The following is a 23,416-nucleotide window of genomic DNA, read 5'->3' as shown; positions in this document are numbered from 1 at the left end:
GTTCCCTAGTTCTGTTAAAAATGATTGAGATCTGACAGAACTATTAATTTCTTCATATGCTGTAGTTGAAGTCATTGGCTTTTCTTGGATCTTAATAGACATATCTTATTCTTGAATTTTAACACGCAGGAGATCTGAGTAGATAACTATAAGCTTTGCTAGTTCTAAATTAAGGTCTCTGGTAAAATGATTGGATTTATTATACATATTATCTGTGTTCCAGGGACAAAAACAAATGCGGACTAACGCAAATGCTAGCATCTGCTGCTAATAATTTCAGCTGATTCAGTGCAGATGCTCCATACAGAAACTCATTAACTCTTATGCTCAGTACAAAGTGTAAAATATGTTAAGATATAGAAATTAATGTAATTTTTCTCAGTATCTGAATCTTTCATTATGTCAAGGTAGAAAGGCTTTTGAAGTTCTATTACGGATTACACTCTTCCTCAGATACAAAGGTACCTTATATTCACGGGAGTTAGGCATTACCTACTTTTGAATACAGGTGCAGATCTAACTGGTTTGTATTTGAAGGAAAGATAGATCATGGTGTGACTGGTGTAACACCAGGCAATCCAAATATGGGGATTATTACCTCCATATTATCTACCCAATGCCTGGTCCCTCCCTAGTAAGCCTGTGTTTGCTATCTGCATCTTTAAGTGTCCATGCAGCTTTTATGACCTCTGTCCTTACCATCTTTAAGCCATTAACATAGGAAAGAGATGCCTCACACCAGAAACTAAAAGCTTTTTCAGGCTTCAGTACTTACTCTTCCAGATATAGGAAGAGATTTTTCATAAGATTTTTCTAGAAAAATACAGTAATCCAAAATCAGTGGAGTTGCAGAGGTGTGACTGAGAGCCAGTTTTGGTCTTTGTTATAGTTACTGTGCCTGAAAGGACAACAGAATGCAGATGGAGGGGACGTGTTGGGTTTGATCCATGGATTATGTTGGAAAGTAGGGCATGAAATGTAATAACATTGATGATCTAGTGAAAAAGATCAGAAGAGAGCAGGGCAAGCTTGATTTATATGCTTTATTTTCTGATCTGTTTTAATTACCCACAATCTCTTCTGGTCCTATCAGCACAGAATCTCCTCGCAGAAAAGCATAAGAGACCAAAATGGTCTTTTCTCCAAGCCATGAAAGGTATCAAACTTAGGACTTGCTAGGTCTACAAGCAAAAACAATTTAGAAGCAAAAGTGCTCCACCACAGGTGTGCTTCCAAGGTGTGTGCACAGTGTGCACAGCACAGTGTGTGCTGACTCCCTGCACTCCTGGCTCAAGCACAATTGCTGATTTCAATTAGCAGGGCAGGACACGGGGAAGGGAACTTGCTTTCTGCAGCTGAATTCCTTGAGTAGGAACAGCTTGTCTTTGCTATCTGAGCTTCTAAATCCGCAGAATTAGAAGAAAATGGTGCTCAGAACTTTCTGGAACATTGCAGTTGGAAACTCAGAAGAAATGTGGTTCTGTATTAAGAATCCCTCAGCAACAGAGACACTTGAAGATGTTCCTTTTGGCTTTTCCTCTCTTGAGCTAGTCATTCTCGCCCTCCTTCTCTGGGCTTCTTCTCCTTCAGCTGTGCTGTGTTTGTTGGGCTATGCTCCCAAGCAGATCTGTGAAAGAATCCAATTTAAAAAGAAACACATTTGTGGTCTTTAAAAAATACATATCTCTTTTCACTGATCTGTTTAGAATGTAGCCACAAAAATGGCTGAGGCAGCACAGCTGAAGGGACAGGGGCAACTGATGAGGGTACAGTGAGCAGCTGAAGGGGATGGAAATTTCTTCAAGTACTCTTCTACCCCTGCAGTTTGCAATGCAGAAATGAACTTACAGAGAACCTACCGTAAGGGTGGGATTTTCTCATTTTTTAGTTGTGTTCATGTGCTCATTAGCAAAAGTCTTTTGCTTTGATTAGTAGGGTATAGTTGAATAAACATAGCATTGTGAAAATTTCATTGTAGCTGCTTATAATAGGTACAATGTAAATTCTCCATAATACTCCAGCTGAGTCTAGAATTCAGCAAAACTTACAGAACAATGTTTAAAATATTCAGAGAACTGGGATTTGTTTTCAGTGGTTCAAATTTTAGTAAACTGAGAGAAAAATTTTCACCCAAACCTATTAAAACAATCACACAGAGCAGTTCTTCTTGATGTGGTGGATCAAATAAATTTGAAGTTTATACACCAGATAATTTCTGAATTATGACTGTGTTTAAAAAAAAATCTTTTCCAAAACTGGAAAAAATCCCCCTCCACCCAAATCGATGTACTTCAGGTAAAACATTCTGTCTGCTTAATGGCAAACTTCACTCAAGATGCATATATTTTGCTGCAGACCACACAAGAACATGTTTAAGAAAGTGAAAGAAGACTCATCAAATATGGGCTTACAGTTGAAAATGTCACATTACTCTGAAATAGCTATGAAATATAGAATCTGGAGCAGAAAGTCAACAAATCATTAGCTGCAAGACTAGCGATTGTTACCCTATGAAGAGCGATACAGCTTGTGTATATGCTTGACATCTTTTTACAAGCACAGTTTCATTTCTTTTGACACTGCAGCAGTGTTATAGTACAATAACAGAAATAAGCCTTATAAAAAGTGATTGCAGCAGCCAATTTCAAATATATTCGCTGTTTTTACTTTATTCCATATGCAGAAAAGGAATAATCTCTATCATCACCCAGCTGCTATTGCTTGTTTTGCCTTTTGTATGCATCCCCAACTAATGCTTAAGTCAAAGGAAATATCTGCAGCATCTGTGATTGAAGTTTTCTGTTGCAGTTAAAGAAGTAAAACTGAGATAAAAATATGGGGGTCACCTTTAATATGTTATCATCTCATACATCACTTTACAAAAAAAATGAATAAGGCAGACATGTTTGTGTTTTTAAAAACTTAAACTTGTCTGTAATTTTATGTTTCACTTTTCTAAAATTCAAGAATGTAAAGAAATGATACACTTGGGACATTGAAGAAAACATGTCTCTATAATAATGGATCACCTCACTGTGTTTGTGTCTGCTACAGCAACCAGAGACTGTACTTTACATGAGATGTACCATATGACAACATTGGTCAGAACTTTAGTTACAAAGATCTGTATTTTAGCATTCTCAAGACAGTTCTGTGTTTCTTAATTACCAAATAACAACTTGACCCATTATGTTTTATAATCACATTCTCTATATAACATGATAAAGAACTATTTTCAAAGTATTACAAGGTGAGTAGAGCTGTATTTTGAAAACTTGCTGCTACATAGTGTTTAAGGCAAGGAACTTGTTATATACACTTCTGTAGTAAGTGTTTCTTGAAACTGACTTTATTTGTTTTACAGTTTAGAAAACTCTGCAGGTAGCCTTAAGAGCCTGTTCAATTCACTATCATTAAATCAACAAGCAGAGCTTCTTTCTGCCTTTCTCTGGCAGGATTAATGGATTTTGGCATGATTTGTGCATCTAACAGTGTAAGCTCTTGCTGGGTAAGCTAGCAAGCTTGACTAATTCTCAGTGGTGCTACTTCATAAACCTATTTTAAGGTTTTAACTTTGACTGAAGAGTAAAGGTAATGACTTCATGCTGTTACCTTTGAATATATGATACTCTAATATGATTATGGTTAATGAGGATAAATAAAATATTGATTATATTGTGTAGTTTATGTACGTAATTGAGTATCTAATGGATGTGGTTTATGGGATGTTTACAACATCCAGTAAACTCCTATTTTTGATTATTTAAAATGAGATTCCACAAAATAGATTGATGTGTTAATATTAAAACTCCTGCATCTATATAAATGCTTGAAATATTAAATGATACAGAAAATTAATAAATGGTATAATAGGAGTATATAATTTGTATTTCAAAACACCTTATATGCAAATCAAAAAAGTGAACAATAATTATTTCATTTAAAGCTGGCTTGCTCAGGAAAGCTGTTTTCACCTGTAAAGCATTCCAGTTGCTATTGGGTTTTTCACCTTTTCAGACAACCCTAGAATCATTTTTCAGAAAAGCCTAAAGAAAGGAGAAAAGAGAGGAAAAAATATTTTCAGCCTGTCTGACAAGACTACATAAAAAGCTCATGATCAAAGGGTCTTAAATACACGTTACTGGTGTGACAAACAACATTTTTGTCCCTTTATTAGATTTATTTTTCTTCTGAAAACTGCAGTGGCCAGTGTATAGTTTGTGAAAGAAAGCTGGCAGGGTTGTATTCTTTGATTCCTAATTAACACCTTCAGTCTCAAAAGAGAACTAACAGAAATGCCATAAAATGTTGCAGCTGCATTGTTATTCCGCTTGGTTGGTTTGTTAAAAGTCGGCTGGGCATTGGCAGCTGCAATAAAGGAAAAGCTCAATGGATGTTTTGTATTGTGCCCACTGAAGTGAAAGAAGGCAACCATTTTTTTTCAAATGGGCAGCTGCATAGTGATGTTTAAATGGAGCTAAATGTGAGATTTACTGTTAATTTATAGTAATTGGTTATAAATAAAGTAGCAGTATAGCTTAGCTTTCATCTGTTAAAGCCATAGAACACAAATTGTAGGGAAATGAGTTATGAAGGGTAAAAAATGAATAGTAAAATACTGTAGCGATAGAAAATGTTGCTTGAAGAAGTTACTTAAAAGGAGCTGTATTCAGTTTTTATAATGCAGCAGCTACCTTGGTAGCAACTAGCTGAGCAGTTCTTCAGATCATGCTTTGAGAAGTAAAGGTACACATTGTTTTGTCTCACTATAGTGAAAATGAAAATTTTAATGCTGGGATCAAAACCAAATGCAATTCTGCCTGGAGAGCAGAGAGTTGTATTTTGGGTAGTAGAATAATGGAGGCATTTAACTCTGGTCAGATAAATCGCACTCACATTCAAAAAATGCAATTAGGGAAATATGTAAATCTAGATGTTTCATCAAATGCTAGCTAAGGGGTTACCAGTTCTTTCCTTGCACAATGACTGAACTAAAGAACTTTAGTGTCTGTGTAAGAACCATTGTCCCAGCCCCAGACCCTGTTGGAAACAGAGTCCAGACTGGCCGTGGGAAATACCTACATATTTGACACAGGCCTGTTTCTGAGAGAAAAGGGGGTGGAATAGAAAGTATGGAGATTTTACTGTTGCATTCTAATCAGCCATGATCTGCCTAATTTGCTTTGATCAAGAAGATAAACTAATTTTTCTATAGGCTGGATAAAAGTAATTAGCAATCCAATGCTTTCATGTTTTTGAAAGGGGTAAAGAAAAGAAGAGCAGAAATTTGTAATGGTGGGAGCAAAGTACATCTTTTCGGCTCATCTGAAAGCATTGTTAGTTGAAAATAGGATGGTGCCATAGGAGAGAGGCCCTGACTAAGGTGATTTTAGGGGCTGGGATGTCATTGTACACCATGATCTATAATTCTATGCAGCTAAAAGTTTCTGAAGAGTAATTTAACATGAGTTTTAGTGTATTTAGGTTCTGTTCACTTTTACAGAAAAGGCAAATCCCGTGTAAAAAACACATCTGCTGTTCACCGAGGATGCTATGTTTGATCTCCTAAGACATTTTGGTGTCTTTCTCCACAATTGCATTAGAATAATTCACTGGTTAATTGAAGTCTCGATCTATTGCTACCATAAACCAAGAAGACAAGGGTTTCTAAGTCCAGATAGCCAAAACATTGCTGGATATCCCTATCTCCTGGTTCAGTTATGTAACAGCTGTATAGTCCTATGGGCCTGAACTGAGACTGTTGCTCTAACATTTGCACTATGGTATATCTGAGTTTTTTGGGAGCTCTTCTCGTTGGCTTCAGCCATTCTTCCATTTAAGTCAAGATGCCTTAGAAGAGAGCTTTAAGAGATTAAGTTACGCTATAAAATGATTAATATGTAGACATGATGAAATGCCAGGACACAGTCCTGCAGTCTTCACCCAGACAAACAGTTCTCATTCAAATAATCTTACTGAAGTCCATGGGTTGCAAGATACCTCATTTTTAATCCTTGCCTTTAAGATGAAGTTTTTTTTTTCTGTACTATTAACCGTCCTAACTGTTACTTGTTGGCTTTCAAAGAATGTGTTCCTGTAATTTCTGATATTTAATTGCCACTAACCAATGATCTGGTGCACTGTCACTAGTAACACGCTTATTATCATAAGCAAACAGATCTCTAAATTATCCATCACACATGACTTAGAAGAAATTACTGTCCTGCTCTGTTCAGCTTTTAAACATCACTTTCACAAATTTGGCTTACAAGGGTATAGAAGATATTTCAGGTGAGGGCACTGTGGGTCTAAAACACTTGTACATACTTTTGTGCTATCCAGTAATAATGCGGAAAATAATGATGTAATCTTAGGCTGTTCTAAATGAAGATTAAGAAGTATGTCTTCCCCCAGGTTCTCCCACCTTTTGTATGAATTTAGAAGTTTAGCAAGCAGCTACAGCCAGCCTGCTGAATAATCTCATCCATCTACCTTGTTATAATTTGAAAGTTATATTTAAAAAGTCAGATAATGATAAGGACTCCAGTTACCATTTGTGTTATGGTTGTATTACAGTCTATACCCATAATCAGGATTGTGGATTCACTATGTCAGGAACAGTTAAAATACAAAGGTAGGCTCTATAAAAGCTTTCCTAGGGAAAAAAAAAAACAGCTATTTATGATGAATGGGAAAACCACTTTATGGTGTGGATAGAGAAATAGGGCATATGTTCTATCTCAAAGACACTCCTATTAAAAAAAAATATATCCTTAAAAGACCACATTTGGAAAATTAATTTCCCCTGCCAGCAAGATGCATTGAATAGAATTTGGAAGAAAAAAAAAATAGTATGTTCCAGTATGATATCACTCTTATAAATGAAGTAGATAACAGATTTTTCAGTTGTTTCAGCCTCCTAAAATATGTTGGGGTTGTGAACATCTGCAGTATTTATATTCCAACCCATGTGATGTCAGCTGCAAAAGTGATGTTAGTCTGAATGTGAGAACATGGTCATGAAAATAAAAGCTGATGGAAGAGCTATAAAGAAAAGTAGCATTCACTGAAGTACCACTGAGAGTTGTGGTTAGCCTGGGAGTATTTATTGTTTATGCTAAAGGAGGCAGCACCACCTGATAGGTAGAGCACTGATCTGAGATTTAGGAGACCTGTACTCTCTTCCCAGTTTCACTATTAGTGCCACAGCTAAATCAGTTCATCTCCCATGCCTCAGGCTCCTCAACTCCTAAATTATAGTTAACGCTTTCTTTAGAGAGTTCCTTGAAAAGTAATGAATAAACGAACATTACTGTACAAAAACACAGGAAGGAAAAGCCAGCAAGCACATAATTACTTTAGGCTAGAAAAGATATTCCTGCCTGGAAAATTCACAGAAGCATCCCCCACGCATACACACACGATTCCTGTGTATGGGTGGGCAGAAGTTGCTCCTCTGGTACTGCTAGGAGAAGAGACAGCAGTTCTACCACAGACTTTTAAAAGACACTATATTTTTCTATAGGATGTGAGCTAGAGTGCAGATTCCTACAGCTGTTTATTCACAAAATTGAGGAGCGACAGGAGATTGCTGTTGTCTCCCTTTCAGAACTGCACAGAAACTAGTTTTCTAAATCCATAGGGTTTTTCAAAAACAAAACCATGACGATATCAGAGGATATGCAACTCCTACAGGAGGAAATCACTGATTGTAATTATGAAAGCTGTCCTTCTTCTGTAGCATTCTCTTCATTACAAGGTAAAGGATTTTTAAAATAATATTCTCATTGCAATCTGGAAATCCATGACTCTCATAACGGAGCAGAAAAAGAGCCTTAAAAGGAATACTTCACAATTCTGTGATGTTAGTCAAGTTTCTAGTCCCAAAGGATTTGACATACTTTTGAAGTCACATCTATGTAGTATTTTTTAGGAAGATGTGTGTGAGCTCTCCCCATGTCCTGAGCCATCTGGAAACCATCAACTAAGCACTGAGCCTGAACAACTAATCTTACCAAAAAGGATGTTTCTTATCTAGAGACACCTATGAATCTGCACGGGAGAGAAACCTGCTCCATCTCATTGGACCTAGAAGAATCCAACTACAAGATAGAAACTCACATGAAACAAGGCTCCCAAAGCTCTCCTTTTCATAAAACATATCCTGAGTTTCAGAGAAAAGGGATTTCAAAACGCTCTTAAGTGACATTACAGCCTAGCTTGCATTCACTTTTGATGGAGTTTTAATAATTTTTATTAAACTATCCATAATAAGTATTTTGTATTTCTAGGAAGACCTTTATATTTTTATAAAACAAAGCCCAACAACCAAGTCATAAGTCTTAACATATATACTGACAAAACTAAAGATAACTTCTCACTTTCCTGTATAAAGGAAACTGGATTCTTTCACTGAAGGAAAAGCTTGAGTAAACAACCAGGCATTACAGTATGCTGCAGATGTCATAAAACTGAAGTTGTGCTGGAGCAGAGAGGGAATTCTTTGTCGAAGTGCTTATACCAGCACTCATATGACTATTGTGCAAACGTTTTGTCTTGTAGTTCAATTGTTCCTGAAATCAGCTGAACTGGTATTCAGCTCCAGATTCAGGTGCTTGTCTAAAATGCAGATGTATAGTGGGAGCAAAGTGTCTTGTTCTCCCTACAGTCAGTAGAGAGCTGATCACTGGAGAGCAGTTGACCAAAGAAAGTCATTTATCTAAAGATGAGATAAATCTTTCTAGATTTAACTGACTACATTAGCCACTCGGATGCCTGTTTCACATATGGATAGTTGACTTAGGAGTGTTAGGAGCTGAATCACAGCCTCAGAGCTCAAGACAATTCCTTAAGCATAGATACCTAGTTCACCTGAGATACTATAAGGCATCAAAATAGCTCAGAACCTTGGCGTTGGTACTCCTTATCTCATAGGATGGCAGCCTGAAGATGTGTTTTAGTTTGTCTGTAATGAAGAATACATTGAGGAAAGAGAGAAGATTGTGGTTCCTTGAATAAAACTATTGCAAATCCTTTAGATTTTCTCTGGACGATATTTGGTGTGGACTCGGTATGTCAGAAATACCAAGTTTAAATACCAAAAAATGAGAAGGGAGAGAACACAAATATTAACAGGATGTAATATCAGCCCAAATAAAAGTGTGTGTGTGCGTGCGCGCATGCACATGTGTATCTAAGGGGCAAAGGCTGAGAGGTTTTAAAGTTTGTCCGTTTAGTTTGTTCAGCGAAAACTAAATTAATATAGTATAGCCCTGACATATGAACATGAGGCAGTACGTAACATGTTATAAATTATTAAGCCTTGTAAATGTACAAAGTTTTTATAAAACACCATAAAGTAAAAATGGTAAATGACGATTATTATGAAGTTCTTGTCTTTACTTTTAATAGAAAATGAACAAGGAGTCTACTGGCATCAGATTAAGGGAAAATTTGGATTGTTTCATTAGGTGAAGCAATCAGGTTGTACTTTAATCAGTTCCATTGCTGAATTAGAAGAAACGTACCTTCCACTCTTAAAATAGTAACATAATTGTAAAGTTGTCAGTCTGGGCTTCCTATTTGAACTGATTACACTTGATAAAAATAACAAGCCATGACAAATAGAGGGGCTAGGTTTCAGTAATTCACTAAAGAATGTCTCTACCAAGCCTTTGTGGCAAAATGTCTTGTTTGCAGGACAAATGCACAGTTGAAATAACAACCCATGAATACCACTGGTGAAATGGCTATGTACACAAGGTGAATGCTAAAGTTTTCCCTTCTGAATGGACCTTTTAATCTAGGCATTATCTAGGCTCTGAAAAAAGTCTTCAGTGGCCTTAGGTTCAGATTAATGGGAAAAGCTGAGACTCAGAGTTGGGCTATTTGCAGAAACAGTTTTAAAGATTTACTGATGGTTGACAAATGCCATTTAAGCTTTCAAAGCCATCAATATGCTATTGAAAGGGATTTAGAGGGAAATCCTCCCACTATAGAAGACTAGACTTTGAAGGATCTCAGTGGAAGCCCTTGGTCTCCCCACCCCTTCAAATCTTTCACCGGCTTCCTCCAGCATATAGAGCCCTGAAACGCGTGGCTGTGGGAAAGGGGGGGGAAGGCCCCTTTCAAAAACATTTGTATATAACTGAATGTGCCAATCTGCTTTTGTTCAGCCATAAGAACTGAATAGAACTGTTTCCAGAAAAGGTCTCTTGTGCTCATGGTCAGCTTTTCAATAGGCTTTCTGCTAATAGATTTTTAATATGGGAGCTGGAAATCGTGAAATACACATTTGAAAATTTTACTGAACTTGAAAAATTACCCAGAAAATACTCTCTGCCCTATAGCATTTGTTAGCAATGCTGCCATTTCCTTCTTTAACATTGGCTTTTAAAGAAAAGTAGCTTCATACATAATACATGTGACAAGACAAATCACCTGAGCTTTGAGTTTAATTATTTAAAATAATGCTCTGTCTTTTTTCCACAGACATTTTAAGACTTGTGTCTATGCCTTTTCTTTTTTCTTTGGTTATTTAAAGTCTCATTTTCAAACCACATGCCTCTATTAAAAAAAGTTAGGAAACTTAAGTTAGGCTAAGAAAAATAGATTTTGGACTTAACATCCCATCATGCTTTTGTTAAAGGGGCTTTAATTTAGGGTCAGGATGACAGAAAGCCCCCTTTTTGTCCTGTGTTCTGCTAAATCTGTAGGAATTAAGAAGAAAATTCTTAATAGCTTAATAGAACTACACAAATGAAAAAGTAGCAGAACCCTGCAGACAGCTCTGGAGAAAGAATCCCTCTGAAATTTGGGGTTGATCATGCCAACAAGAATATACTGGGGTTTTATTCAGGAAATTTCTGCAGAGTTTGTATTTTTCAATCAAAACTAATCCCCACAAAAAAGCACCTTTGTGGTGCTTTTAATAGCAGCAATATTAATGCATGTTGAGCTATGCAGTGCCATCCTCTTCAATCTGATGCAAATATGTGAAAAAAGTCAAGATCCAAATTCTGAGTTGAATGCCAAGATCATAACTGAGAGGGGACTCCTTCACCCATCTCAACCTCACACTGCTACACATGTGGGACGGGAGAACGAAGCCAGCCTGTGGGCTGAGATAGTCTCTTATACACTATGCGGGTGGTGTGAAATGCAACAGGACTCAGCTTCCCACTAATTCCAAACCCATCATGAAAGGCGGACGAGGCAGACTGGGTTCTGTAGAGTGTGGAAAATAGGATAACACCTCTGTGAAAGAAATGTTTATGCTTAGTGACTGCCTTGACTTTACTTCTGTCCTGTATTTCTTTTCTGCCTGCACCATTTGCAAGCTAGCATCAATTTTGTCACCATTTGGAGGAGCAGAGCAGCAGCAGTATGTGGCAGGTGCTGTCTATGCAGTCTTGTGCAAGATGGGACCACTGGGTCATCAGCAATGGCTGTCATGGAGGAGGTAGGCATCGTTGTATTCGTTTGTGCTACTTGTCCATCATCAGACAAATTAGGCCCTGAAGAGATCTCCCAGAGTGTCGCAGAGTCTAAACTTTATTTCCAAACTGTTGATTCATCTTCATCCAGAACAAACCACCACGATGCAGTTTATTCTGAGTAATCCTTCCCTTTTCCTGACAGAGCTGACTAGAAAGTGAAACCTAATATGAAGCAAAGATTGAACAAAGGCTATGGAAAAGAGAGGGGTAAGAAAAGGGAAAAACAAACAGAACTGGCATACCTCTTTGGTAGCAGAACACCAGGAATTAAGAGATAAGTATCCAAATAATTGGAGCAAGCATGACAACCAAAGGGAAAAGAAAATAAAGGCTCTAACAGTGAACAATGTGGAAGTAAAAGAAACTGAAGTAAATTGCTTCCTAACATTTTTGAACCTTCTCACTTGAAAAAAAGGTATAATGATGATTTTGTGAGCAGAAAATATCACACCTTCCTCTCCTTTGTGATCCAAACCAATGGCATTTCTTCTTTTAACTCACCAGATTTTAGAAATAATAAAATGAAAGGGCTGGAAAAATATGTAGAAATATTCCCAGTGAACCCAACTTCACATTCACTACTCCAAGTGAAGTGGTTTGCTGTTGCACAAATTCCACAACTGTGAAATACTGCCTATTGGGTAGACAGAGCCTGACTGTAGATGCTCAGAGGGGTGGGATGATGTCCTGCTTACATGGGAGTCGCTGAGTTTTGCTACCAACATCAGTGGAGCCAGGTGTTTACCCCCAGGCACTGTTCCTAGTGCTGACATTGACTTGCTGTGTTATAAGCTGTAAGACATGTAAATAATAGGAAGGCTGATTCCTTCCAGCATTTTTACGGCATTTGGAATAACTGAAGAAAAGAAGAGACGTATTGGAAAGTTCATTTCATGTGCAAAAAAAGCAGACCAGACAGGTGCAGTATAGAGAGCACACTTATTTGACATATGCATGCAGGTGCAATAGACTTGGCAGCAAAAGTTTACACTTGTTAAACATTTGTTTTAGCTACTGATGTTTTGTAATATTGCTGTATATTATCTCCAGGAAGACCTAATACTAATATTTGAAACCTGAAGCTAAGACATAGCAGTAGATTTGACTGAACGGTACCAGCTGATTACCTGTCCTGAAGAGATTTTCTGCTGATCATCGTAATAATCACAAGAAGTGGTGAGTCACTGGCCCCAGAATGAGGGTGCCAAAGAGTGGATTATGTAAATACTGTGAATAAAAGGAAGTAAACAGGGATCATTTATTCTGAATCAGAATCTACTACCTCCACTCAGTATTAGTGTATTTTCTGAACAGCCCTGTTGATCTCAGTAGAAATTGTCTTATACAGCTCTGATTCCAGTAATTTAAGTTATTGGAAAGGGAAATAATTTATCTGAAGAGAAGGCATGTTTGTGCTAGAAGGAGCATATGCTCTTTCCCTGAAGACTGTGATGGTATAACCCCATGAAAAATATATGCCAACCCTATCCAACACAGACAAGGCCTGGAGATTTGTTCCTGATACAGCAAATTAGCCCAGACTGAACCCTGGTCCTAGAGCTGGATTGTCTACAGCTACCTTGGATATTTAAATACTATGCCTATCTGAAGGGTAGCTACTCTCTGTTCAGTTACAAGCAAGCAAAATGAGTGTAGACCAGGTATACATTATGTCAGCATAAGATTAAGGATCTGATTTTTAGGTATATTCCAACTATTTTATACCCTTCAATGTGAAGGTATCTCATGATGAAAGTGAATTTTGAACACTTCAGCAAAAAACTTTTACCTGACAGAGAAATGTAGAGCTACAGTGTATTTATCTTTGTGAGTATCAAAATATAAATAGCTCCTGATGCTTCTTATTGCAGCAAATTTGGTGTTGAATCTGTCAGTGAAAAATCTGACAGCTCTGTCATTCCTCTGAGCTCTGTAGGAGGTGTTATAAGAGGCTGTCAGCCAGCCAGAAGCTGGCAGATCTGGAGGCCCTATCGTATTTCAGCGAACAAGCTCCCTCACACACAAAGTGAAAATGTGCATATAAAAACAATTCCACAACTTTGTATATCTGAAGATGACTTAGAATATTTGTATCCTACTTCTAGGATCACTCTGCATTACTATAAGCTAGTGCTGCCAGTGAAACAAAATAGTTTATTTTCAGTTCTGTTCAGTTTCAAAACAGTTCTGCTTCACCTCCTTTATTCGTTACTCCTCTACACTTTTCCTTGTGGTGGCACAAACAACAGTGCAGTGAACCAGCTCAGGGAACTGATCTGGATTAAATTTTTTTTTTTTTCTTGCTGGATTGGTTTAAACCCAGATCAGTTGCCCACTCTGGTTCAGCAGCATCCTAAAAAAGGTTGCTATACCACAAAGGAATGGGCAGTGTTGCGGTGGCGGGAGATCAAGACTAATTCTTTTGGCTGCAGAGTTGGCTGAAACTGAGTATTCTGGCTCAGTTTGATTGTTCATGCAATAAAGAGAAAAGTCTGTAAAGAATTATTTCAGCTAAGCAACAACACAAAGATGGTCAAATGAATAAATCTGAGTATAACTCTTGTATTTGTAATGTAGTGTCATTTTCTCTGCTGAAACTCTCACATTATTCTTCAATGAAACAAAATACAACTGAACTATAATAAAAGCAGAAGTGACAGGGCTGTGTAAAAACCAATCTTACAGCACCAATGCATAGGAAAATGGGAATATATGAAATAGCAATAGTGAAGAAGCTAACCAGAATTTTACTGAAAACTCCTCTGAGATAAAAAGATTAGTTAGGATCAAAGAGGTGAACTCTTGGCTCTGCTGAATGGAGTTTTTGCCGTTTCCTTTAAGAGGCCAGAATTTCACCCAGTCTAGGGTATGCCTATACATTACAGTGAACCACTGTAGGAATACCAAGTTTATATATAAAACAGCTGCAACATCGCATCACACCCAGCAACACTGAGCAGAGATCCTGAATTGTGAAATTAGAATAGTCATAGAGCAGCATCCTGCAGTACCTGGGATAATTAGCTGTGCTGAGGGCACCTGACATGATAATGTAGCTTCCATCTTTGGACCTAGTTCACTCATCCGTACCTTGGGGATCTCTGTGCTGTGCAACGTAGCGTTTATATTTCCTGCTCTAAATGCAGGTGTATTGCGCAGAGCTTCCAGATTTTCCGACTTACATCATCAGTGTTCAAATGTCTTTGTAGTACATGCTGTCAAAACTTTGCTTTTTAGTTCTTCAGATTTGTGCTGTGAAATAGGGTTGAGGCAAATCAAGGCAAACAGAATAAATTATTTATAGTATATCTTGTTATGAATGAAATCAGCTAATCACATCTTCATTTCAACCCTCTGAAGCTTCAGTGAAGTAATATTGGAGATTTTGATGAAAATGAGTATTTAAAGTGGCTTGTATTTTAAAAAATCCATGTTGTGCATAACTTCCAGTTGGATATTGAGCCCAATTAGCTGTGTGGCCCACAATACTCAGTTTAGGAAACTTGTCCTTTACAGCTTTAGACCTGTATTTTGAATCCTTGTCTATACTCAGATACATTTTGATTTCTTTTCTGCAGTGGTCAAGGTGTAGTACCCTACAAAGCAAACTGTTCTGTGCTTTGTAGACCCTCTTCTCTCATATGAATAACCACAAGTTAGGAACAGCTTCACTGAATTCAGGGGGATCAAATTATAAACCTGGAGTGAAAAGAAAATTGGACCCCCAGATTCTAAAATGGAGAAATGCACAGATTCATTCAGAAAAAAGCATGTATTTTCCTAAATTTTTGTCATTTTTGTGTTAAAGAGATGTTAAAAATAAGCAAAACCTAGAGTTGCAGAACATATTCTGAAACTAAGAGAGACCAAGGGTTTTTTCTCAGACTTGGTCACTTCTGATATGTATCCTTTCTGAAGTTAACTGTGCTGACCTTTATCAAAAATAAGATAAACAATACTTAATAAACAGGTAATGATAAAAAACAGAACAAACATTCTAGTCTTCTTCATAAATTACAGTAAAAATTGATATTTTTCCTGTTGTATATTGTCTTCAGTATATGAACAAGATAAATAGTGTATGTACTACTTGTGCAGTCTATTTGTATTAGTGCAGCAGAAACAAATAATCACTGATAAAGTAAAATAATACTAATATAGTCTGTAGGCATGGGAGGAGGAGGTATTCCATTCAGTCCTCTTTTAATGGCTTCTGCTGGCTTCTGTGTAATAAAATATTGCTCTTGTGTTTAAGCTTTAAAATATGTGATTTAAGTACAGTAAATGATTGACATGTTGGAATGTTTTTGTAACTTATCCTAGTAATTATTACTTATCGAAGTGAGTATTCAGTGCCTAGTGAACATCCATGAATCAGCTTTGAAAGCAAATGGATAATTCTATGGAGGGAGCATCACACATTTGATACATAAGAAAAACAGAGAGCCAAAATCTTTGTGCCTAAAATAAAATGTCAAGTCCTTGTCAGATTAATTCAGGACTCTGTGTGTTTGATCTGATCTTTGATCTTTACTTTCTTTTTGACCCTAATTGTTTGCTCTGCCCTGCTCCCTCTGCTGGAGTCTTGGATAAACTGAATGGCAAAATTGTTTCCTGAAAAGACTAATCATGCACATAGTGTTTGCTTTACAAATGTTCTGTAGTCTAGATTTAAGTAAGTCGTTGATAGCTGTTTATATGACGGAATTGCCCACTATGTTCAAGAATAATGCATGCTATTTAAAATGACGATTACAGAGTTTCTTCAGTAATACACCAAATTTTGCTGTCTCTGACTTTGGAGGAGCCCACTGATAAGTGCTTTGAAGTGCAGAATTTCGACTAAGCATTTGGTTAGTTTGTGTTGAATTCAGCCACAGCCTATCAACCTAGTTTGCCTGGATCTGTTATGCAGTATTCACCCGATGGGTTATGTGTTGATACACAGCAACAGGCAAGGGGTATAGGCAGAACCTTCCTGACCTTGCTGGATCACCTCTGAGGCTTCCCTAAATTCGAGGCATCAAATCCTCTCCACAGGTATCTATGTACAATTGCAGAGATTAGATCTTCCGTAGCCAAACTGCGCTGCAGGAAACCTAGTGCCACTGGTGTGCAGAGGAAAGGGAAGGAATATGTGAGGCAGACTGTGGAAGTGCCAGGCGCTTACTGGCAGAATTTTAGCTCGTAGTGAGGTGCGCAGGCACACATACTCTCTCTGTAGGATTTGTTCTCATGTAACCACACAGCCTCACTTGCTTTCTGTAGGGCATGTTTTAATACGCAGGTAATGGGTCTCTGTGGAAACAATGAACTTCAAAGTCAAGAAACAAAAATTTTCTGTTAAAAATGAGCAACAAGCCCCTCTATTTTAGCTTTGCATCATTCCCATATCAATTTAAAAAAGCATAGAATGGGATCAGTTGCTGATAATTTGCAATTAGAAATACTATTACAAGTGATGCTGAATTTTTAAATATTTATCTTTGGCATTTCACATTATTAATGTGCAGAAGGGCAGAAATATCCGTGCTATTGCTATTTGTTATTTACTGTGAATACCTTCAGAGAGAGAATGCGTCTTACATGTAGTGTCTATTACAGCTTGCTCTCTTTACTATTTCTTCCTGCAAATCTATGACTTCTTTTTCCCCAAAGTTTTTTTTCCACATACAAGACTGCTTTAAAGGTGAATCATTAAGTGGAAGTTCACATCTTAATCACAGGTTTTTTTATGGACTCCTTCAAAGAACCACAAATGCAGTTTGAAGTTAGTTGTGTGAATAAATGCTATAATTTAATTGTAAGGAAATACTTACAGTGCTTATTTATATATATTCATTCTCTGCCCTCTGCTTCTCTGCATGGGTGTATTTTAATATATGGAAATACATCACTATGAATTTTCATATTGATTTTGGAAAATCATGTCATCTAGGACCATTAGAATGAAAATATAGTTTTGTGTAGCTCTTCTGTGAAGCTATTGACAGCTTATTCATCACAGTTCAGAGGACTGCATTGTAAATGCCATGGACAGTCAGTGTGGTCTAATGAACAGGGCACTGGACAAATCATCTTTGGTGTTTGGTTCCTCCTTGGCCTATAATCTGCTGTTTGACAGTGAGCATGTCTCTTCACCATTAGGTGTCTTAGTTTCCCTTCTGTAAAAGGATGGTAATTATTCTTCCATGTATTCTTCCAATGTATTAAGGCCCTTCGATGAAAATGTGCTATAGGAATTTAGTTGTAAAATTAGGATCTACTACTATAGTATTGGCAAGTAAGATCTATCTACTTTAAATAGCCATAGAAGATGAAGTTATGCTTAATTTCCACAGTGAAGCATTTACGTTAATGGACATTGTGCACTTAATAGCTAGCATATTCCTCCATCATACAGTGGAGCTGGTAAAGTACTCTTCTAACAGCAAAGCCAAGAGTTCTGTGTTAAAAGATGGGCTTAGAAAGGAAACAGCTATACTTATTCTAGCCCCTTTTCATTATATTATATTGCTACATAGTGTCCAATTTTGCAGTAAATAGATTAAGGAAAAGGTCTAAGTTAAGGAACTGGTAAGAACTCAGCGTATTGAGTCTGTTGTCCGTACTTTAATGCGAGTGCTTTATCTTTCAAAGACTTCTATAAAAATAATCATTTATACATCCTATTGGGCTAAGAAAGGCCTAGAGGAAGCATAATTAACAATTATAATGGTAAAGTCTTGATCATTTTCTAAAAAGCAATCAGGTCACAACTGTAAAAAAATGATAGGCTACAAAATTCATTGCCTCTAATATTAGCCCCATGATGGGTAGAAAAGTTCGTAACATTCAGTATAGTTGAAGTATAGCTTAATAATAAATGAATGGGTTAGTGGAAGCCAATAGAAGCCTTGCATATATCCCAGAACAGATTTTTGTTCTCCTTTAAAAGTCTAAGTACACCATGGAAAACTGATCTTCCAAGATGAATAGTCCCTGAAACATCTCTTCCAATAACAGCTAATAACAGGTTAGTAGCTTGGCCTCCAGACTCCTCTATTATATGTTAAAAAGTAGTTCACTTAACTTGTTTTACTGGCTTTGGGGAATTCATTGTGAACTACTCACTTTTAAGAAGGTAACTGGATATTTTTCAGCATGTGTATGCACGGACAACAAAATTGGGGCGGCAGGGCGGAAACTGTGGTGTTACTTACCTTGCTGGACTCTGTTTTGCAAATGCTCAGGATTTGTCCATATAGTCACCAAGAAGAAGCAGACAGATATGTGTAGATATGGTGCAGTTTGCAGTATTTACTGTTCTTCAAAAAATAATCTGTTATAGAAATGCTTTATGATTTCATCACATGTAGGATTTCTTTCTCAAGTCACTAGAGACACAGAGTATAATGAAGATATCGTTATATTAGCAGCATTGCCAATGCAGTCATTCAAGCAAATCTTTTTATCTTTTGAAAAGATAAAAGTTTAGTTTGCTGGTATGTTGCTTTTACAGTGAGCAGCTGGAACAGGCTGCAGGAATGTTGATGGGACAACAGATGATACATTTGTCTCTTCAAAATCACCTTTCCAGTACAGTACCTGAGTTCATGGTGCATTTCATTTTCATACATGTAGATCTGATACTATGGCTGTTTACATTAGGAACAATTTATAAACTGAGAAGGTATTCTTCCAATGCAGCTCTTACTGACATTAATGGGGTTTGCTTGTGTTTTGATAGTGGGATATAGGGGTGGGTGTGTTATACCAACTTATTAAAGCTTTTCATCATTCTAATAATTGAAAGTTTAATTGCAGTTTTTTATCAAAAGAACTGTAGTTAACACTGTAGTTTGTACGAGTCTACCAAGTTTGACAAGATATGTTTGCAGTTTCAGCTGTTTTGGTTCTGCTGAGTATACAAGCACAGGCACACAAAGAAAACTGGGGAAAGGACCTGGTATAAATCAGAATAGTTCCACTGAGGATAGTTAAGGATCTAGTACCTTGATTTTAATATTTGTTTCAACATCACATTACTCCTGATGTGCAAGCCATCCTTCATCCTCTCCTCTTTTCTAGTAAGAGCAAATTACTGCTTATGACAGGCTAGCACTGAAAGGGGAAATCAGAAAACCTGTTTGATGCACTTTTGAGAAGGAAACTATTGCAGGTGCAGGACACAAGACATCCATCATGGTTATTACTGCTTTTCACAGTAATAATATGTAAGCCTACAGTTCACCAGCTAGCTCTTTCTGGCTATTAGCTGTGCTTGATCCAGCTAATAGCCATAAATCTCATCCTAGAGGCTATGTCTTCTTGGCAATATGGTCCAAAGGCTGGCAAGTTTGCTGAAACCTCCTTTATTTGTCTCTAGAGCACTATGAAGAATTTCTGCTCAGCAGCCCAAACTTTGTGCAGTATTGCTCACGTGAGATCCAGTGACTGACTGTATTGCATTAACTCTGTTTGTCTCACTTCTTTGAACATCACCCCAGAAGTAGCTCTCTTTCATGGAACTTCTCTCGTAAGTAAGTGCTCACCAAGATAAGCAAGAGTTGAAAAATCATATTGCTTTAGTACCAGCAAGTACAGGGATTAGTCTGAATGAGACACAAACTAATCTCAACTTTATAGCATTTATTCTCAGTTCATAGTTCCTTCAGTGAACAAATTTGGATGAAATGCATCCATGGTGATTCCGACCCAAAACAATATTCTGAATCTAAACCTGTAAGTGCAGAAGAACTACTGCTTTTGCCAGTGTAAGCAATGTAAAGTTTCTAGGGAGAAATAATACTCTGTATTAAACCAACTAGAAGCTGAGGTTTTTGATTGTTTTGTCTCAAAGCTTCTCAGTTTTTTCAGCTGTATCAGTTAGCCTAATCAAAAGATATTACCTCTCACTACCGTAGTCTCAATTATATTCTTAATCAAGTATACCTGCAAGAATAACTCACTGCCAACATAAACTGCAATGGCCTGTGCATTAGTTACTAGTGTGGTAAAAACTCATCTGGACAGGTGTTATTGAGCAAATCTGGAGATAATTTGTGTTTATGAGGAAACTATTAAAATAATAAAAAATATGCATAGGTAACAGTAGTCTCATTGCACAAAAATATCTTTGTACTTCATGTAACAAGAAAAGAATAATCTGAAATGAACCTATCTAACAGAATGGAATTATCTAGCTGGTATCTTTAAACCGATCTAGCAGCTACTGCAGTGTAGTTTGGGAAAGAAGAGAGGTTCTCCTCTCTCATGTGATATGGAGCACATACTTGACCATATGAGTGGAGTCCAAGGGGGAGGATAGGAGACTGGAGTTCACTACTGGTAAATCCACCTCTGAGGTTTAAAGATGTTTTTAACGAAAGCACCTATATTGTTGATTTTCTTATTGCGCATCAAAGCACATAACGAAAGCTACCTTCTCTTCTTCTGATCCTCTTCAGATATTAGAGAGAGGCTGCTCTGTGGATTGCTTATGACAGGTGTTACCAGGTGTGGCTCAGAAGTTGGGAGACATAGGATTCTTTGGTACAAGCAGACAAGAACTGTCTACTATTAATAAAAATTAATATGCCATAACGCTAGGCTTCAGGTTTTCCTGGTCATCCAGAGTACTGATTAATGCTGTTTTTGTAGAATGCCTTAAATATGTGCCTATTTGAAGATGAATTACTCCAATCCTACACCACAGCTGGCTTTTTACATCTAAGATGTCATGTAGTATGCTTACAAAAAAACCGTTAAGACATATATAGAAAATCCCATATTTAAAATGATATTGTTAAAATATCATTTGTATCTTAATATTCAGTAGTATATGATTCACTACATAGGTGAGTTTTTCATTTGCCAAATAAATCCATGTTTTTGTTCTTTTGCCAAAATAAATCCTTTGAGCCTTTATCAGAGTGAAAGGATAATAACCTGCTAACTGTATGAAAGAATTAGGCGATAAAATATTACAGTAAAGAATGAATTTAATAAGTACACAGTTCTCAAATTATGCCTTGATTTTGAAGTGAATGTAGAGAAAGTTTACCCAGCAGTGATTTGATAATTGTTGTAAAGTATTAACACATTTCCTTTATTTCAAAATCTCTACATGAAGTATGTTTTTAAATTACACATTTTAAAATTTCAGCAGAAGATCAAACATCAAAATTAAGAATACTGACTAAAAACATATATTCTGTAATGTGAAACAGACTGTTAGACTGTTAGTAATAGGAACTTGATGGAATAAGAATAGGACATCTACCCACCAAAGTACAGATAACTTACTTGCCTTGAGAGCTCTTAACAATTGGAAGAAATAAAATTATCCAAATACCACCCAAAGTAGCTAGAAAAGAGGAGTACTGCTAAAAATATGTAAGTTTGAATGGTTTTTTTAATTGGCCACATAACATTTGCATATAATATGCAGGTCCGTGATACTTTTATTTTGACAGCATCTATAATACTTTTGATGTAGCTGTATGAGAGTTGTATCTTTCATTCAGAATTTTATTATGCAGTCTGTTTATAGTTTTATTCTTAATGCAAGTCAGTTCTGATGATACTGTGGAGTATGGAGATAATAGTGGAAACCACTGAAAAATCATCTTAAGAGTAAAAAGGTATTATATGGGATTCAGTCTAAAACATAGCTTGAATGAGCTCTAACGGAGGTGATATGGCTGGTTGTTTCCTGTGCCAGGAACTACTGTGGAACCCCACCAGGAAGTGTGCTACAGAACAGGATCACATTACACCCTTGTTTTATGGTTCATTTCACTTATTTAATGCAATTTGAGAAACTGCAAAAAAGAGCACTCTAAAAAGGGGATGTTTATTATTTGAAAATATGTCATTTCTTTGACACAAGTGATTTGGTTTGGAATACCTAATGTAATGCAAGGAAAATAATAGCACTATGCAGTGGGTTGTACAGCAAAAGCAAATTTTTTGCATATTCATGAAATGTAAAGAATGATGCAGATAGTTCATATCTGTACACTCTTGCTTGTCTGTTTCAGTGAACCAACAGTGTGCTGCAGGGCTAGAATTACAAAAAAAATTGTAGTAGTTTTCATTTACTACTACAAATAAATTTTATACAGTACGACGGTTTATTGAAATTATGTAGACTGAAAGAATTGTTTAGTGTGCCAGCTGACTTACAGAGCGTGATAAAACATTCCCAAATCTTTGGAAACAAGGAACATGCTACAGCCTGTATTTGGTTTGACAAAGCTATTTTCATACAAAAGAGAAATGTTTAAAGTGCTAACTAGATAATGATTCATCAATTCTGGCAGAGGAGCTAATTTTTGTTAACGTAGTACTTAAAAATGTGTGGAATGAACAGCTGGATTGTGGCATGCCATATTAAGTCTCTGTCTGTTTTCCCCTACAGTGATCTCAGTATGAACAACATCACTAAGCTGCCCTCAAACTCCATGCACAATCTCCGCTTCCTGGAAGAGCTGTAAGTATCACTGTATTCTTGATGGGTATAGTCAGCACTAGGCACATTCCTGTGTTTGTCTCTCATACTTACTGTGGGAACCAGATAAAACAGTGCAGGAAAGCTGTGAGCCTGACACTTTCGGCACATGCGGAAACACTTAGTTGAAAAAAATGATTGCTTGTGATTCTGGAAATGAACTTATAGAGTTACCATGGGGCTACAACTTCTCTAAACAGAGACAGAGCCAAACAAATTAAACATTTTTAAACAAGGGCTGTTTAAAAGAGCTGGATTGCTTTTTGGAAATAGTTAAGCAGCAGGATATTAAAAGTTTGAATACTGGCTCATGTTTATTAAAATCGCAAGTAAAGCTGTAATCAAAACCAAAACCTGCTGCCTGTTTCTGCCTATGTCAAGGACAATTGAGTCCACATTTCATAATATCAAGGCTTCTCGTCCT

At 36.9% G+C, this 23,416-nt stretch overlaps 1 protein-coding gene across 1 annotated transcript in view; it reads left to right on the top strand.

The window, feature by feature from the left end:
* LGR5 (leucine rich repeat containing G protein-coupled receptor 5) overlaps positions 1–23,416 on the top strand; it is a 91,059-nt gene that overhangs the window by 12,802 nt on the left and 54,841 nt on the right. The window contains exon 2 of the mRNA XM_067313326.1: positions 22,903–22,974. Within this exon, the coding sequence (XP_067169427.1) occupies positions 22,903–22,974 (72 nt within the window). The remainder of the gene's footprint in view (positions 1–22,902; positions 22,975–23,416) is intronic.

Source organism: Apteryx mantelli, chromosome 1, assembly GCF_036417845.1.
Source record: "Apteryx mantelli isolate bAptMan1 chromosome 1, bAptMan1.hap1, whole genome shotgun sequence".
NCBI lineage: Eukaryota > Metazoa > Chordata > Aves > Apterygiformes > Apterygidae > Apteryx > Apteryx mantelli.
The sequence above is the reverse complement of the archived record's forward strand: the minus strand, read 5'-3'. Positions and strand labels throughout refer to the sequence as shown.